Genomic DNA, 18,583 nt, shown 5'->3' with positions numbered 1-18,583 from the left:
GTAGGGGCATAAATTATTGACTTTGGTATACATATAACTCAAAATTACTGTATTTTGTTTGTTTTGTTGCGTTAAATGGTAAATAAAAAGTTGTTCTGGTGGTGGAAAACATCAGTGAATCATTTCAGACTTGAGCACATTGATAGAACCATGAACTTTCTGTAAACAATCTTAATACATGTATCTTCCTCACATGAAAGAATCCCCATGATCCCTTACAATAATCTAAACCCACAGCAGCAATGGGCAAGTGATTTGAATTCAGCAACTTTGACCACTTGGCCACAACTCAGCCACAAGGGCATAAGATTGCTAAAGATAATAAAAATGAATATAGGACATAAAGTCAGAAGACGGTGAGCACAGGATCTAACAGGATATAAACACTAACATGACAAGATTAGATAAATGATTTACCTTTTTTCACATCTTCAAATAAAGGTATGGTAAGTGGTATGCATACGTCACTGTCACGTGGAGCCAGGTGCGAGAGATTAGGCCTGTCAGAACCATCCAGAGCTAAATATAGAATACACAACACAATTATAGTTATTGTCATATAAAGTCATTAAATCTGATATTAGTATTTTATTGATATTTTAAATATACCTTAAATTTATCCTCTTATAATAACATTTAAGGATTATCAAAAAATTATTACATTTTTTCATATAAAAATAACCAAAGGAAGAAGATTCTCGATTAATTACTCATTCACAATATGTTACTCAAGGACATACTAGTACATGTACATATTTATTGGTATTTACATTTTATTTCAAATCATATATTATCTAAAAATATCAATAGCAGACCTTCACTATCACTAATATCAAAGTATATCTTCCATGCCAGGTATTTTCTTTTCTTCCAAATTAAAAGGAAACAAATACAAAATGCATTGAATAAATATTTAAATTTGAAGACGCAAAAACGACATGCTATATTAACATCAAGAATGTTGTGTGTTTTTTCTTGAAACTTGTCTTTAATGATTTTACAAGACACATACATCTGTTTTGTCATAAGCAGTTAATGTAATCCACAAAAGATCATTAATTTTTTTTATAAAGTACAACAGCGGCTATAATAAATAGCTAGCCTTTATATCATCACAAATATAAGACAAATATACAATGTACATGTAAGACAAATAATAAAGCAGCAAACACAACAGATTCAATACCATTAGCTACTTCACATCTTTAAACCTTATCCCCACTAAATATGCCGAATGGACTCATCCATCTTTCAATCTGGACAAAACCATTCATCATTTTTTTGGGGAAAATTTCAGACTGAATAACTAACAGTGCAGACCATGATCAGACCCCACATCTGTGCCATCTGTACCAGCTCATCTTGTTCTGCATTGTTTGCTAGGGTAGGATCAGTTACTGCTTAGTAGGTTAAGGGTAAGATTTTACAAAAAAATGTTTGAGTTTCAAAGCAACACAAGTATATTACACACAACCAGCTTGTTAAAAGTTATTTACATACATACATTAATCAACAAAGCTGATACTACGTTAAACATGCACATGTTTCCTACTACTTATCAAAAACACTTTGTATACTTTGTTGTATATGTTGTATATACCTTAAAGAACGCAAGCACGCACAAATAACAATGGTCTTTTTATTACATGTGTGCAAAAAAAAATTTATTACTTTTTTTTTTAATATTAGTTAGTCTATTACTAGTCACTGTGCGCTCTGACAAGCCTCTGGTTGATAAATATTTAGTATTTTGATATAAAAAACATCTAAAACAGCAACAATGGACATTCCTTAATTCAAAGCTAGAGAACCCATTATAATATTAGATTGCTACATGTAAAACAGTTAAAATATCATTTTACTACAACTGAATTGTATAATGCATATTTGAAAACATGTCATTATTTCAATAATTGTTGAAATTACAAATGGATATAAGTATCATTTTACACAAAAAATGCGTACTTAGTGCGCATTGTGTACAGGAAATAAATACTGCACTTTACTAAAAATTGCAATCGTCACACTAAAGTGCACGTTTACAAATTTTTGTAGCTTTTTTTGTCTTTTTAACCAAACAAAATTAAGAATGTGACAATATGTTTATCTATACGTCATGTGAACGTCAATTTGACAAACTATGAAAATAATTGGACAACAAAGAAGGAAGAAAGATTTAAAATGTAAACAATTTTTTATTACATAGTTTACAGTAATCGTTACAAGTTATTTTGCTTTTCTTACTCTTGTCATCAATAAAATGAATTTAACAATTTATTGTAAATGTTTGATGTTTTTTACATAAAAGTCAGATATTAGGGTAAGTCAGATATTAGGGTATCTCCAATTTACTATTTTCTTTTGTTTTAGTACACGGATACTATACAGGTTATTCAATCAGAGATGTTACAGTATATTTCCATTTGTCAATATATCATTCAGCACAAAATTTTGTAAAGTTTGTGATATTTCAAGTTTTAAGTGAATCTACTGGTGCACTTAAATTGGAAATTCAAATGAGCCGTGCCATGACAAAACCAACATAATGGGTTTGTGACCAGCATGGATCCAGACCAGCCTGCGCATCCGTGCAGTCTGATCAGGATCCATGCTGTTTGTTTACCAACAATTTTACAAGTAGAGAAACTGATAGCGAACAGCATGGATCCTGATCAGACTGCACGGATGCGCAGGCTGGTCTGGATCCATGCTGGTCGCAAACGCACTATGTTGGTTTTGTCGTGATGCGGCTCAAATGTATATGCAAATGATAATAAAGAGAAAATAATCAGAATTTATTTTTTTTTTCTTTTTTGCAATATTTAGACCAATTTTAATTAAAAGCTTTGCAACAGTCCATGTTTGGGTCATTTTGTGCAATAAAAACTATAACCTACGGTATAACTCTGGAAAAAACAGAATGAACAAATTATCTAAAATTTTGAGCATATGCTGTTGATCCATGAAAAGAAAATGTAAAAAACCTTTAGAAGATTCCTTTTGATTAATTCTTACACCACTAACATAATTAGTTTTGATTGGGTTTCTTTTTATATCTTTCATGACAATATTGTTGTTAATACCCTTGTCACCAATACAAGGACATTATGCACATTTAGTGTAGATACCTAAGTTAGGGTAATTAGATACCTAAGTGAGGGTAATTACAGTAATTGTCTATTAAGAAGTACACTGTAAATAATACTACAATAATAATGGGCGTTAACCTAGTACTCGACTATTCTAATATTTCCTTAATCGGAATGAAGTTTGATAAAAGATCAGATATTATGATTATACTTTCACATTCATTGCCCCACCAAACGGTTAACCACTAAGTTTTTGAAGAGCAGCTAGTACTGAAACACTGACAGACATACAGATGGATGCACAGACAAATAGACATACAGACAGATAGACATACATACAGACATTGCCAAAACATTGAATCACATTCCAGCACACTTGACAAAGGGCAATAACAAAAGTAGGCAAAAACACTCGAACATTATTTAAAAGAAATTATTGAAGAAATTGTAAGTTATGGCGCAAATGTTGAATGTTTTAAGTGTGATTGATTCGTAAAGGTCCTGTGCAACATTTAAATGTAGTAAACACCAATACATCATCCCCGACCCCCACAGCACATAAACACCACCTCATGGCTGTACAGGGGACTGCAATATGGAGAAATGAGCACACTGTTGGGTCAATGGTAGTCCAACTAATTGTACAATGAGATATTGTGCTATTTTCGTGTCTGGGCAATATCTCACCTCTACAAGCGAGACTCTGAACCAGAACGAAAATATCTCAGAATCAGGCTTTGGCATGTCAATATATTTTAACTAGGTCAATGGATGGTTGCGTTTAGGCACCAAAGTAGCTGGAGATATGTCAAACTCACAGTGTGTAGGAATTTAGCTGGAATTTTACCAGGGAAACTAAACTTCAAATCTCAAACACTAAAAGGGCTGGTGGCAGTGGTTACAAATGACTACACAGTAATTGTAAATATATTGAGTACACTGATTTCTGTCATTTCCTATTTTTTGCCCTAACCCACAAGACACTGTATAACTAAAAATCTTTGAAAAAAATTGTGTGAACCTAATATATACATGTATTAATCATTTATCAGTGAGGAAATAATTGTTGTTTAAGACCTGGTTACAAGACCTTGAATAGTGACCTAAAATAGAGCCAGATAAAAACTTACTGTAAAACAGGTCAAGATCAAACATCAAGTTATTTAAAAACACTTAAAATATGTTCCCAATTTATACCATACATAAACTGTGGCTATAAATAGATTAATAATATTTTCCTCTATTTTTCTGTTATGTAATAAATATAATATCTTCAAGGTGAAAATTTCTTGGTATGAAGTATAAGACCTTTCAATAATAAAATTATAAAGTTTTCTGTCAACGAATTTGTGAATTCAGTTTAAACACATGTTTTTGCACCATGTGTATATTGTATTGCTATTAGTGTATGTAAATTAAACTTGTAACATGAAACAATGATTACAACTGAGGTAACAAATGTTCTTGAATTCTAAACCAAAAACATTAAACCATGGACAAAATATATTTCTTGTCTTTGTTTTGCATACTTTATGATACATGTATGACTTACATAAGTAACTTTTAACATTTGAGACTTTACTTTCATAAAGAATGATATTATAAGTTAGAATTGTAATAACCAAACAGTTTCAGACAGATAAGTTCACAAGCGTTCACTTTGTGATTTTTGTGAACTTTTTAATCATGGAGTAAGTGTTAACAAGTTTAACTTTGCATGAGCTCTAAGAAACATATTAAATAGCAGATCTAGGAAATCTTTATGATCTGCGTCACGACAAAATCAACATAATGGGTTTGCGACCAGCATGAATCCAGACCAGCCTGTGCATCCGGGCAGTCTGATCAGGATCCATGCTGTTCGCTATTTGTTTCTCTACTTGTAATAGGGTTGGTAAGCAAACAGCATGGATCCTGATCAGACTGCGCAGATGCGCAGGCTTGTCTGGATCCATGCTGGTTGGAAACCCATTATGTTGGTTTTGTTATGACACGGCTCATATTAAGTAGCAGACCAACTAGTCAAATTATTACAGTACAAGTATACTTTGGTTTTTATAGTTTCAATTTGAAATATTGTTAAGCACTTATTCAGAATGAATACTGAAGTGGTAAGAGTTAATGACTATAATTATTTAACCCTTATCTTGCTAACCACAACAGGTTCTATCCATGTCACCAGTGCAGCAGCACTTTCATGTAGTCTGAACAAAGTGCATTATCACTATTCATTTGGTATACTTTCACATCTTTGGAGGCTTTTTTGTAGTTTTGTTTTTAAGAATGAAAGATGTCCATTTATGATATAAGGCATGGTAACCATATTGTTTTTTTTTATAAAATAAACTTCAAATACTGTAACATTTTCAGATTAATCTCAAGGAAACACAAGGTTAAAAGATAATATGAGCCGCGCCATGACAAAACGAACCTAATGTGTTTGCAACCAGCATGGATCCAGACCAGCGCAGGTCTAATCAGGATCCATGCTGCTTATCAGTTTCTCTACTTGTAAAACAGTTCTTAAGCGAACAGCATGGATCTTATTCAGTTTGCGCAGATGTGAAGGATGGTCTGGATCAATGCTTGTCGCAAACCTATTTTGTTGGTTTTGTCATGGCGCGGCTTGTATGTCCTATCAGATATCATTATATTACCACATTTACATACCACATACAAAATAAGGTTACACCCTTCCATTAGTAAGAGTAAGAACTTAATAAAACAAATATTTTAGGCTTATAAAGAGCTCATACTAAATTATTATTTGCAGACCAACAAGCAGGAAAACATAAAACTTTTGCCTCACCAGTTGATCAGAAAAAAATTATATTAATAACTTTTTTACCTTCTCATGAAAAAGTTATTTTTTCAAGCTTGGTAAGAAAACTATATTTTTTATCATTATTTTGAGAACATGCTGTCATGATTACAGACCCATGTCACAAGTATAGAGCTAGGCTAGCCTGTAAATTCGTGCAGTCTAACCAGGCTCGACACTGTTGGCTTGCAAATTTTAAGAATCTCATCCTGTATCCCTTTAATTACAAATGAACTATTCAAAATTCAAAACTAAGCAAGTCCATTATGCCAATTCAGGGCTCACGCTGTCGGTCGCCATAGTCGCCATTTGCGATTATTTTATAAGATTGGCGATTATTTTAGCATTTTGGCTACAAAATCTGGCGATTATTTTTTACTTCCAACAGTGTTTATATAAGGTGTAAAAATCGATAATGAATGCAGTAGACCCAATTAACACCAGCGGGGTGCCAACTTTTTACCGGTCACGCGCTGCTAACTATATTGCCGGAGGTGATAAAATAAATGCTAGATGTATAATTGTATAAGTAATAGAAAGAGCACCGAAACACGAGGCTATCTGATTTGTACGAGGGGGCGTAGCCCCCGAGTACTAATCAGATTGCCGAGTGTTTTGGTGTTCTTTCTGTTTTGTATCATAGTCAAACATGAAAGCACGTTCCCTGTTGTCACAATATGAAACCCCGGCAAAAATGAACCAATGAACGAACATCTGAATATGACATTTCTGTCGCTTTTCCTTTCTCTGCCGTCACAATATGTAAACCCCAGCAAAAATGAGCCAATCAATGGGCATGCTCTGGAGTGCGGGTAACTAATACCCGCACTCCAGTTAACGCACTGTGCATGTATATGTATACGATTCAACCCTGACACATTTTCAACAGAAAGGTCTCCAAACTATGATACAAGTACTTCAAAGATATTGTCCAGCATTTATAATAGCTATCAAATATCCGTCAATTAGCCACAAAAACCGTTTTAAAATTGGTAAACTGGATATTGTCTTACCCAAAATTTACCGTGAATTGCAGTAATTGCAAATTTTGATTTTTGTTTCGTTTTAAGCTACTTGACTAAATCGCCAGTGGAAAGCAATGGTAAAATATTTAAAAAGTATTAACTTCCCAACAACTATTTGCACAACAACCAAAATTGTGAATATTTCTTCAGAAAACAGGAAAAATCCGATTGTCACATATTTTCGCGACACCGATAATTTTGATATTTATTTAAAGGTGAAATAAGCTATGTTCTGTTTAAAAATCTTTTCTACTATGGCAGAAAATTTGTATTACATTGGTGATGATGATATTTTTCAATAAATTATTCAGAAAAAAAGGCTGCATTCTGTTAATGAGTTTGCAAACTTGTGTTATTTCTATAGGCTAATATGACCTAGATCTACTACAGTTCTGTGTGAAATGTGGAAATTGACAGTGGTTATAGCTGACAAAATTTGATAAGAACAAACAAAAAAGTTGTCTGATAACAGCATTATGTAAAGTTATAATGCATCTTTAACATTATTGTTTACAGTAATTATACTTATGATAACGTTTTTATTCTGTTCTATAATAACAATTAAAGTTGTGGTTCTATTTAAAACTAGAACTGTGTCCAAAGGACACGGATGCCCCCACTGACAACATATATATGGTATATAGTGAAAAAATCAACAAAGGGCCATAATTCTGTTAAATTTGGTCGCAGCAAAAATCCCTTCCTTTACTACCATCTACACATTAAGGTTGTTCATCCCTGGAAGTTTAAGCAAAACCTGCCATCCGGTTTAAGAGGAGTTGCGTTCACAAAATTTCTATATGGTATATAGTGAAAAAAACTTCAAAGGGCCATAATTCTGTTTAATTTGGTCGCAGCAAAAGTACCTTCCTTACTACCGTCTACACATTAAGGTTGTTCATCCCTGGAAGTTTAATCAAAATCTGCCATCCGGTTTAAGAGGAGTTGCGTTCACAAAATTTCTACTTAGTATCTATTGAAAAAATCAACAAAGGGCCATAATTCTGTTAAATTTGGTCGCAGCAAAAATTCCTTCCTTTACTACCATCTACACATTAAGGTTGTTCATCCCTGGAAGTTTAAGCAAAATCTGCCATCCGGTTTAAGAGGAGTTGCGTTCACAAGATTTCGGGACGTACAGACAGACGTACGGACGGACAGACGTACGGATGGACGGACGGACGGACAAGTGCAACGCTATATGCTCCCACTTTGTGGGGGCATAAAAAGGTAGTAATCAACATACACAAATGTATCAGTTTATTTGAGAATCCTTATAAAACTGAAAGTTGTATATAAATGTAATGTTTATTTAATCAACTGCTTATGTCACTAATTTGTGAAAAGTCCGCTGAACTTTTGGCTATTATTTTTTTAAGTTGAAAATATTGGCTATTATTTTATTTGAGCCAGTGTGAGACCTGCAATTCAACAGTGTCAGTAAATGAAACTTGCAGCCTGTTTCATTGTTAGGAAAGAGGTAGGAAATAACTCTGTCTTCTTTTTCTTTTCTTTATTTTGGTTGATTTTGCTTATCAAGTACATGCAAACATGATTAACAAAAATAACACACACATACAATTATCTTTTCTTAATTTCACACTACAGTTATTGTCATCCATATAACGATTAATTAATAAAACCAAAGTATGGGCAAAAATTCTAAAGAATACAAATACTTAATACTTTAATAGTTAAATCATTTTCACTATTTTTCAAAAATTGGCTTAGAAATACAGCTTAAAAACTAATTTAGATGAACAATTGAAATCATTTAGATAACAATTGAAAAATTAAGAGGTCATTAACCCAATTCTATCATTGATCAATAAGATCAGGATGTTTATCTATTCTCATTAAATATTTTGATAATGTATTGTTAACTTTCTAGTACCTCTTGACCTTCCCCAATTTTTATCAAGTTCTCTTTTTCTACTACATTTTGACCTTCTTAAATGCATTCGTTAAGATCATGATAATGCAATGAAACCATTATTGTTTCATTCACGGAAATTTTGTTTGCATTAGCCATTGAAAGTACTTGTAGTTTCTAATAACCATTCATTGTATTTTTCAAAGAACTTGAGTTAGGTTAACATTGCCCCGGCCCTGATTCATGTCAGTAATAAATTTAGCAACCAGATGTCCATTAGAATTGGATGAAGATCTAAGAAGTCCCTTATTGGAAAAAAGATCCCATATATATCCCTATACCTGGGAAAAGATCCCAGACACTCTACCTGATGAAGAAACCCAGATAACCCTATGCCTGGAAAAAGATCCCAGACACTCTACCTGAATAAGAATCCCAGATATCCCAATACCTGGAAAAAGATCCCAGATACTCTACCTGAAGAAGAAAATCCCAGATACCCCTATTCTTGGAAAAAGATCCCAGACACTCTACCTGAAGAATAATTCCAGATATCCCAATACCTGGAAAAAGATCCCAGTCACTCTACCTGAAGAAGAATCCCAGATATCCCAATACCTAGAAAAAGATCCCAGACACTCTACTAGATGAAGAAAATCCCAGATATCCCTATACTTGGAAAAAGTTCCCAGAAACTGTACCTGAAGAAGAATCCCAGATACCCCTATACTTGCAAAAAGATCCAAGATATCCCAATCCCTGGAGAAAGATCCAAGTCACTCTACCTGAAGAAGAATCCCAGATATCCCAATACCTGGAAAAAGATCCCAGACACTCTACTAGAAGAAGAAAATCCCAGATATCCCTATACTTGGAAAAAGTTCCCAGAAACTGTACCTGAAGAAGAATCCCAGATACTCCTATACTTGCAAAAAGATCCCAGGAAGAATCCTAGATATCCCTATACTTGGAAAAAGATCAAAGACACTCTACCTGAAGAAGAATCTCAGATATCCCTATACTTGGAAAAAAGAACCCAGTCACTCTACCTGAAGAAGAATCCCAGATATCCCAATACTTGGAAAAAGATCCCAGTCACTCTACCTGAAGAAGAATCCCAGATATCCCAATACTTGGAAAAAGATCCCAGTCACTCTACCTGAAGAAGAATCCCAGATATCCCAATACTTGAAAAAAGAACCCAGTCACTCTACCTGAAGAAGAATCCCAGATATCCCAATACTTGGAAAAAGATCCCAGTCACTCTACCTGAAGAAGAATCCCAGATATCCCAATACTTGGAAAAAGATCCCAGACACTCTACCTGAAGAATAATTCCAGATATCCCAATACCTGGAAAAAGATCCCAGTCACTCTACCTGAAGAAGAATCCCAGATATCCCAATACCTGAAAAAAGATCCCAGACTCTCTACTAGAAGAAGAAAATCCAAGATATCCCTATACTTGGAAAAAGTTCCCAGAAACTGTACCTGAAGAAGAATCCCAAATGCCCCTATACTTGCAAAAAGATCCCAGATATTCCAATACCTGGAGAAAGATCCAAGTCACTCTACCTGAAGAAGAATCCCAGATATCCCAATACCTGGAAAAAGATCCCTGATGCTCTACTAGAAGAAGAAAATCCCAGATATCCCTATGTAACTTGGAAAAGTTTCCCAGAAACTGTACCTGAAGAAGAATCCCAGATATCCCTATACTTGGAAAAAGATCCCAGGAAGAATCCTAGATATCCCTATACTTGGAAAAAGATCAAAGACACACTACCTGAAGAAGAATCACAGATATTGAACAAGCAAGAAAACATAAAACTTTTACCACACCAGTAAATCAGACAAAAATATTAATAACTTTTTACCTTCTCACGAAACAGTTATTTTTTCAAGCTTGGTAAGAAAACTATATTTTTTATCATTATATTAGAGAACTGCTGTCATCATTATAAACCCATGTCATCAATATAGAGCCAGGCCAGCCGGTACATCCATGCAGTCTGACCAGGCTAGACACTGTCGGCTGGCAAATTTTAAGTATCTGATCCTGTATCCCTTTAATTACATATGAACTGTTCTAAATTCAAAACTGGGCAAGTCCATTATGCCAATTCAACAGAATAAGAGCTTGATTGTCAGTAAATGAAACTTCAGAAAATTGCAGCCTGTTTCATTGTTAGGAAAGAGGTAGGAAAATAACTCTGTCTTCTTTTTCTTTTTTTTATTTTAGTTGATTTTGCTCATCAAGTACATGCAAACATGATTAACAAAAATAACACACACATACAATTATCTTTTATAAATGTAACACTACACTTATAATCATCCATAAAAAGATTAATTACCAAAACTGAAGTATGGGCAAAAATTCTAATGAATACAAATACTTCATACTTTAATAGTTAAATAATTTTCACTATTTTTCAAAAATTGGCTTAGAAATACAGCTTTAAAACTAATTAAGATGAACAATTGAAATCATTTAGTTAACAATTGAAAAATTAAGAAGTCATTAACCGAATAAACTTGTATCAATAAGATCAGGATGTTTATCTATTCTCATTAAATATTTTGATAATGTATTGTTAACATTCTAGTACCTCTTGACCTTCCCCAATTTTTATCAAGTTCTCTTTTCCTACTACATTTTGACCTTCTTAAATGCATTCGTTTAGATCATGATAATGCAATGAAACCATTATTGTTTCATTCACGGAAATTTTGTTTGCATTAGCCATTGAAAGTACTTGTAGTTTCTAATAACCATTTATTGTATTTTTTAAAGAACTTGAGTTAGGTTAACATTGCCCCTGCCCTGATTCATGTCAGTAATAAATTTAGCAACCAGATGTCCATTAGACTTGGATAAAGATCTCAGAAGTCCCTTATTGGAAAAGATCCCATATATATCCCTATATTTGGAAAAAAGATCCCAGACACTCTACCTGATTAAGAAACCCAGATAACCCTATGCCTGGAAAAAGATCCCAGACACTCTACCTGAAGAAGAAAATCCAAGATACCCCTATTCTTGGAAAAAGATCCCAGACACTCTACCTGAAGAATAATTCCAGATATCCCAATACCTGGAAAAAGATCCCAGACACTCTACCTGAAGAAGAAAATCCAAGATACCCCTATTCTTGGAAAAAGATCCCAGACACTCTACCTGAAGAAGAATCCCAGATATCCCAATACCTAGAAAAAGATCCCAGACACTCTACTAGATGAAGAAAATCCCAGATATCCCTATACTTGGAAAAAGTTCCCAGAAACTGTACCTGAAGAAGAATCCCAGATACCCCTATACTTGCAAAAAGATCCAAGATATCCCAATCCCTGGAGAAAGATCCAAGTCACTCTACCTGAAGAAGAATCCCAGATATCCCAATTCCTGGAAAAAGATCCCAGACTCTCTACTAGAAGAAGAAAATCCCAGATATCCCTATACTTGGAAAAATTTCCCAGAAACTGTACCTGAAGAAGAATCCCAGATATCCCTATACTTGGAAAAAGATCCCAGGAAGAATCCTAGATATCCCTATACTTGGAAAAATTTCCCAGAAACTGTACCTGAAGAAGAATCCCAGATATCCCTATACTTGGAAAAAGATCCCAGGAAGAATCCTAGATATCCCTATACTTGGAAAAAGATCCCAGTCACTCTACCTGAAGAAGAATCACAGATATTCCTATACTTGGAAAAAAGAACCCAGTCACTCTACCTGAAGAAGAATCGCAGATATCCCTATACTTGAAAAAGATCCCAGGAAGAATCCCAGATATCCCTATACTTGGAAAAAGATCCCAGACACTCTACCTGAAGAAGAATCCAAGATATCCCAATACTTGGGAAAAGATCCCAGGAAGAATCCCAGATATCCCTATACTTGGAAAAAGATCACAGACACAGGAATCCCTCCCTATCTGAAGAAGAATCCCAAGTATACTTACCTTCATTAGTACAGCACAAAAGTGCACTTTGATTAAACTATAACCTTAAATAACCAATGAGGATAAAAGAACAAAAAATTACTTAAACATCCTTTGGGATTTGAGTTTAAGACTATATTATTTAAAGTTTTATCCGCTCGACCAGGCATGCTCCCTGACTTAAATGCTAAATGAATTTTCTACTTGGAAGAATACAAGCTGTTCTGTGAATTACAGAATCATGCATGCCTATTCATGTATAAATTACATGTTAAACAAGATCTATTCTAGATAACTTTTCACTTTTTCATAATGCTCTCTTTCAAAACTTCCAGACAAGTAAATCAACTGATATCAAATTTTCTATCAAAAAAATTTATATTTTCATGCATTTACATAGAAGAGCTACTTCAAAATATTTTCACAGGAATTTTGAGTGCAGGCATTTGTTTATTATTCATTGAAAAATTTTCAAAATTATTTTGCTGAAAATATTCTCTTTATGGATAAAGAAGTGTCTTTTTTAAATTGATTTCCTTTAACATGTATAACTAAATAAGATTCTTGAAAAAATAGTTCTTAGAATTCATATTGCCATCAGTAAAAAGATTCCAATTATCCTATGTCACCAACTATTAACATTAAATTAATGGGGTTATTTCAGCATTAATTTGGTGCTCAAAATAGCACTATTACATTTTGACTAAACGAGAAATGTCAAATAAATGGACTCTTAGCATGAATACTTGGAAAAGTGAAGCTTCTTAAAATAGAAAGATTAAGTCAGATATACCGGAAAAATTACTTTCCTTATTTGTAGAAAATGTAGATCATAATACACATATAATGTTTCCAATTTTTTTTTAACAACAGACTGGTTTAACTTTTTTTTCAAAATCAGAAAAGCTGAATGAATGGTATATAATTTTGGCTGATACTTCATATTTATCTTCTTTATCTTGACAAATAAAAACAAGATTTAGATCAAATTTATTAACATATCAGTAAATTGTTAGTGCTGTTTTTAAAAAAAATGACTGGTTTAAGATATTTCATTTCAAATTTGAAAGAGCTGACTGGTCTAGAAAATAGACTGGTACTCAATCAAGCTCCGATTATTATCCATATTTAATCAAAACTTGTAATCGCAGATCTTCATCTGTCAAAATACCGAATGTAAAGAAATATGTATTCATTTCATATAAACATACAGGCTTGCAACAGAAAACTGCAACATATGACCGGATTCCATAGTCTTATTAATTAAACATAAAGACAAGCTTTAGATATCAATTTAATTTTGACAAGATCTCAGTTCAATGCCCAACAAGTTCTCAAAAAAAACACTGTTTATATAATCTCACTTTTCAAATGCACATTTTTTTGCTCCATTTTCAGAATCTCTGTTTAGTCAGGTTTTTAATAGACTGCTCTACTTGCTGATTTTTTTTTTCAAGTGTTAGCTTTTACATTTTTTCCTTTTCATTTTTTCCTTTTATTGTTAGATTGTTGACCTTACCAAAGTAGAGGAACACACTGTCACACCTTCTAGGGGAGGGGGCTCTTGTTACTGCAGCCATAAAATATTATTGAAAAGCAACTCCTTACATGTGATTACTATCAACAACTTTTCAATCTATATCACTTCCTTCGTCAATACCAAACCACTGCTGTCAACAGAGTAACTCCCTCAAACTACAGCAGTAGTGTCCTGGCTTCCCTCCCTTTATCTTCAGACCTATGTCAGTAGGTGGCGCTCTTCACGGACATTTGATTTACTAGCTTACACCTACTACACGTTCAGTGGTGCCTTACTTTTTCTGATCAGTCTGTAAAGATGCCAAATGTGTCTTTTTTTTTCTTATTCTTTCGACTTTGCTTTTAAATTTGATCAAATTAGTAGTTTAATATGCTGGACATTTCATATCCATATTACGTAATGTGTTAACTCTCCATTTTGATACTTTCTCCTAATTTTTACCACAGCCCAACAATATCTTTTCTCATGGTATCAAAAACCTTTTCAGTGTTTACATAGTGTTCAAAAGCAGAGCATAAAAACTTTAATTAATTTAAATATGTTTTAAATCTGGTTATAAAATCCAATTTGATAAATTCAAATGAATTACAAATTACTAAAATTATGACAAAATCGGTTAATTTTTTCATATTCAATTCAGTTTTGAAATATCATCACCATGGACATTGTGATTCTAATATATTCCTTGTTTGTCTAACCATAAAGTCTTTATTTGCCATTGAACACTAATATATTTTTTGATGGTTTAAAAACGTTAAGTAACTACAAGACAAACAACATGGATTTTAGGGTTTTACTAAAATGGGGAGAAAAACACACAGCAAAACTAATTCTAAAATTTCATGCAGGGAAACTAAACAGAAAATAAGCTTGCATAAAGCTTTATAGGCTATACTGTAAACAGACTTAAAATGTAGTCATACTCTTCAAGATTGGAGGTATAGTCAATACATGCCAGACTTAATAGAAATCTATATTCCATATAAAGTTCACTTTTAATTCAAAGTGCTACTGTTTACCTCTAATTCGAAGTGCTAGCTTTAAAACTAAACAAAAAGGATAAAGAAAAAAAAGAAGAGAAAATATCAAAAAATTGAGTCTTACTTTTTTTTACACCTTTTGGGAAATAATATTCTTGTTCCATATCGTCTGTTTTTTCGCCAAAAACTGATTCAGTACTGAAAGTTGGTACGTGAAAGATGTCCTCCAGTTTCACATCCCGGCGTCTTGGTCTAGATGTTTTATTAACTCTTGGCGATGTGGTCGTTGCTTTAAGAACATCGCAAGGTGGAGGAGATACTTGTTCTTCTTTGACTGTAGCAGAAGACGTCATCTGTACGTCTGAAAGAACACGACCATGTTGCTCAACATGACTGAAAGGAAGAATGTAAAGATGTATCAGTTTATTGATAAATCACTGTCATACATTTACAATAAAATATTGGGCGCATGCATTTGAACTAGAGTTATAGCATTGGACAACATGCACCTTTTTTCCCAGCACTGGATAGTTTGATAAAAGCAAACACTTAAAAGATGCATTATAAACTGAATATCTTTGTTAATTTTTGAGGTTTGAAGTGAATACATTTCATAATTTCTTTGTGAAATGGACATTAACCCATTACTTCATGAGCATTTTGTGAAAAATGGCTGTTTTTATTGAAAAGTCTCCCATTACAAGTTCAAATTGCTAAAAAATTATAAAAACTCTTCAATACTAATCAAACATGGCACAAATGTTGACTGGACCATTGTCTTTGCAACAAAATGCTCAGGCTTAAATTTTCTGTTACCATGGCAACGAGGGGGGCATCTCAAAATTGCCAAAAATCACTATTTTGCGTTGATTTTTTCCATCAAAATTGATTTCAAAGTGCTGCAACTTCTCAATGGATTGAGAGAGAGTCAAATGCTTTTCAGCGTTGGTTACACGTTGCCTTATGATCAATCTGGGGTCAATATTAGCCTCTCACAAGTCCAAAATTTTCTTGGCGATGAGGGGGACTGCCGCCCCCTTCAAACCCCCCAAACAGAAGGGGGCACATCCCCCTTCTGGCAACCCCCTGATGTATCCTTTGGTTGGGGGCCTCGCTGCAAAAGTGGTCAATTTTTTTAACAACATTTCTCAAACAAAAACAACTGTTGGGGGCCTAAATAAGGCATTTTTTCACCATTTGAGACAACAAAATGGGGGGGGGGTGAAAAAGGCGTTAAAAGGCGTGTATAACGCGTAATGGGTTAACAAAATGATTAACTGGGGTCAAAAAAGGAGCATAACTTTGCAAAAAAACCAACACAAGGATCATGACAATAGCTCCACTTTCTTTTTGTTCAAATGTGATACTAAAATGATACATCCTAGTTCATGTTTGAGGTCAAAAGGTGGCAGGTTAACAATTTATAATATATGGCAACATAACTAAGACTTAAATATTATATGGCATCAGTCTTTTAAATTTAAATTGAATTGGTCTTCTCCTGATGAATTGAATATGGACTTGGTCTTTAACTCACTACTGGCATGAAGAATTGAAATTAGACTTGGCCTTTACTTACAACTATGAATTAAATTGGATAGACAGTTGTCTTTACTCACAACTATGACTTGATGAACTAAATATGGATTTGGTCTTTTCTTGATGAATTGAATATGGACTTGGTCTTTACTCACAACTATGACTTGATGAATTGAATATGGAATTGGTCTTTCTTTTCTTGATGAATTGAATATGGACTTGGTCTTTACTAACAACTATGACTTGATGAATTGAATATGGAATTGGTCTTTCTTTTCTTGATGAATTGAATATGGACTTGGTCTTTACTAACAACTAATTGGGTCTTTATTTGATGAATTGAATATGGAATTGGGTCTTTACTTGATGAATTGAATATGGACTTAGTCTTTACTTGATGAATTGAATATGGACTTAGTCTTTTCTTGATGAATTGAATATGGACTTGGTCTTTTCTTGATGAATTGAATATGGACTTAGTCTTTACTTGATAATTGAATTGGAATATGGACTTGGTTGGGTCTTTACTTGATGAATTGAATATGGACTTAGTCTTTACTTGATAAATTGAATATGGACTTGGTCTTTTCTTGATGAATTGAATATGGAATTGGGTCTTTACTTGATAAATTGAATATGGAATTGGGTCTTTACTTGATGAATTGAATATGGACTTAGTCTTTACTTGATGAATTGAATATGGACTTGGTCTTTTCTTGATGAATTGAATATGGACTTGGTCTTTTCTTGATGAATTGAATATGGACTTGGCCATTACTAACACATATGAATTTAACTGAATAGATATTGGTATTTACTCATAACTATGGCTAGAAGAATTAGATAGGAATGCAATAAAGAGTAGGTGGAACATCAAGTACACTTGAACTTGCATGCTAAGTACCCACTAATTACACAACCAAGATGGTTTCGATTTGCACAATGTTTCATGACAAATACAAGAATTCAGGAAATTGTCATGAACAAGGTCAAAAATGAGTATACCAATAAGTACCAGAAGTATACAGTAAAACTTATCATTCATGATCCATATCATAAATCAATTATGAAATAAGTTTGTACAATAACCAGATAGGAGTGTCTGCTTCTCAAGATCATATGATCATATAACATGAGTACAAGTTCAATGTCACTTTCTACAGATTTAAATTTCATATAAGCCGCCACTGCAAATCATTTCATAAATTTGTCAAATTTTTAGAACATTGTAATAGCATTATGAATCATGAACTAATGAAATTTTGCAAATGAAGCCAGTAAACTGTACAAAAACTTTTTCAAAGGTGACAACAGTAAACAGTGCTTGTTTTACAATATTCTTATAGCAGAGTGCAGAGAAAAATGGCCAAAAAAAGTGAAAAACAGACAGACATTTGAACAGACTGAAAAGTGTTCAAATGAGTCATTGTATATTTTTATAGAATTCAGTTTTTCTAACGACTAAGCTCTGACATAGCATAATGCTTACCTGAGAACATAATGGACACAAACAACACATTCTGGCTTCTGGGAGCGGTTGTTAAAAATAACTGTTGCCTCGGTAACCATCCAAACATAGCCCCCATTTTTAGCTAAAAATCTGTATTGTCCAGTAGCTGTTTGTCCCTTCGAAAATACTGTAAACATAAAATTATTTTGTTTATAATTTATGACAAATAAGATACTTAACTGAAAATTCCTTATAATTTTAGAGTGATGTAACAGAAGGTTTGCAACCAAGATATGTTCAACTTCTAATTTTCACTCAAAA

General features: G+C 33.4%; 1 protein-coding gene across 1 annotated transcript in view; it reads right to left on the bottom strand.

The window, feature by feature from the left end:
• The window catches only part of LOC132713894 (hypoxia-inducible factor 1-alpha-like), a 53,556-nt gene that overhangs the window by 11,321 nt on the left and 23,652 nt on the right, over positions 1-18,583 (bottom strand). Inside the window, 3 exon segments of the mRNA XM_060696601.1 lie at positions 418-519; positions 15,398-15,666; positions 18,302-18,449. Coding sequence (XP_060552584.1) covers positions 418-519; positions 15,398-15,666; positions 18,302-18,449 — 519 coding nt within the window.

Source organism: Ruditapes philippinarum, unplaced genomic scaffold, assembly GCF_026571515.1.
Source record: "Ruditapes philippinarum isolate M1 unplaced genomic scaffold, ASM2657151v2 ctg635_1_1_1_1, whole genome shotgun sequence".
Lineage (NCBI taxonomy): Eukaryota > Metazoa > Mollusca > Bivalvia > Venerida > Veneridae > Ruditapes > Ruditapes philippinarum.
The sequence above is the reverse complement of the archived record's forward strand: the minus strand, read 5'-3'. Positions and strand labels throughout refer to the sequence as shown.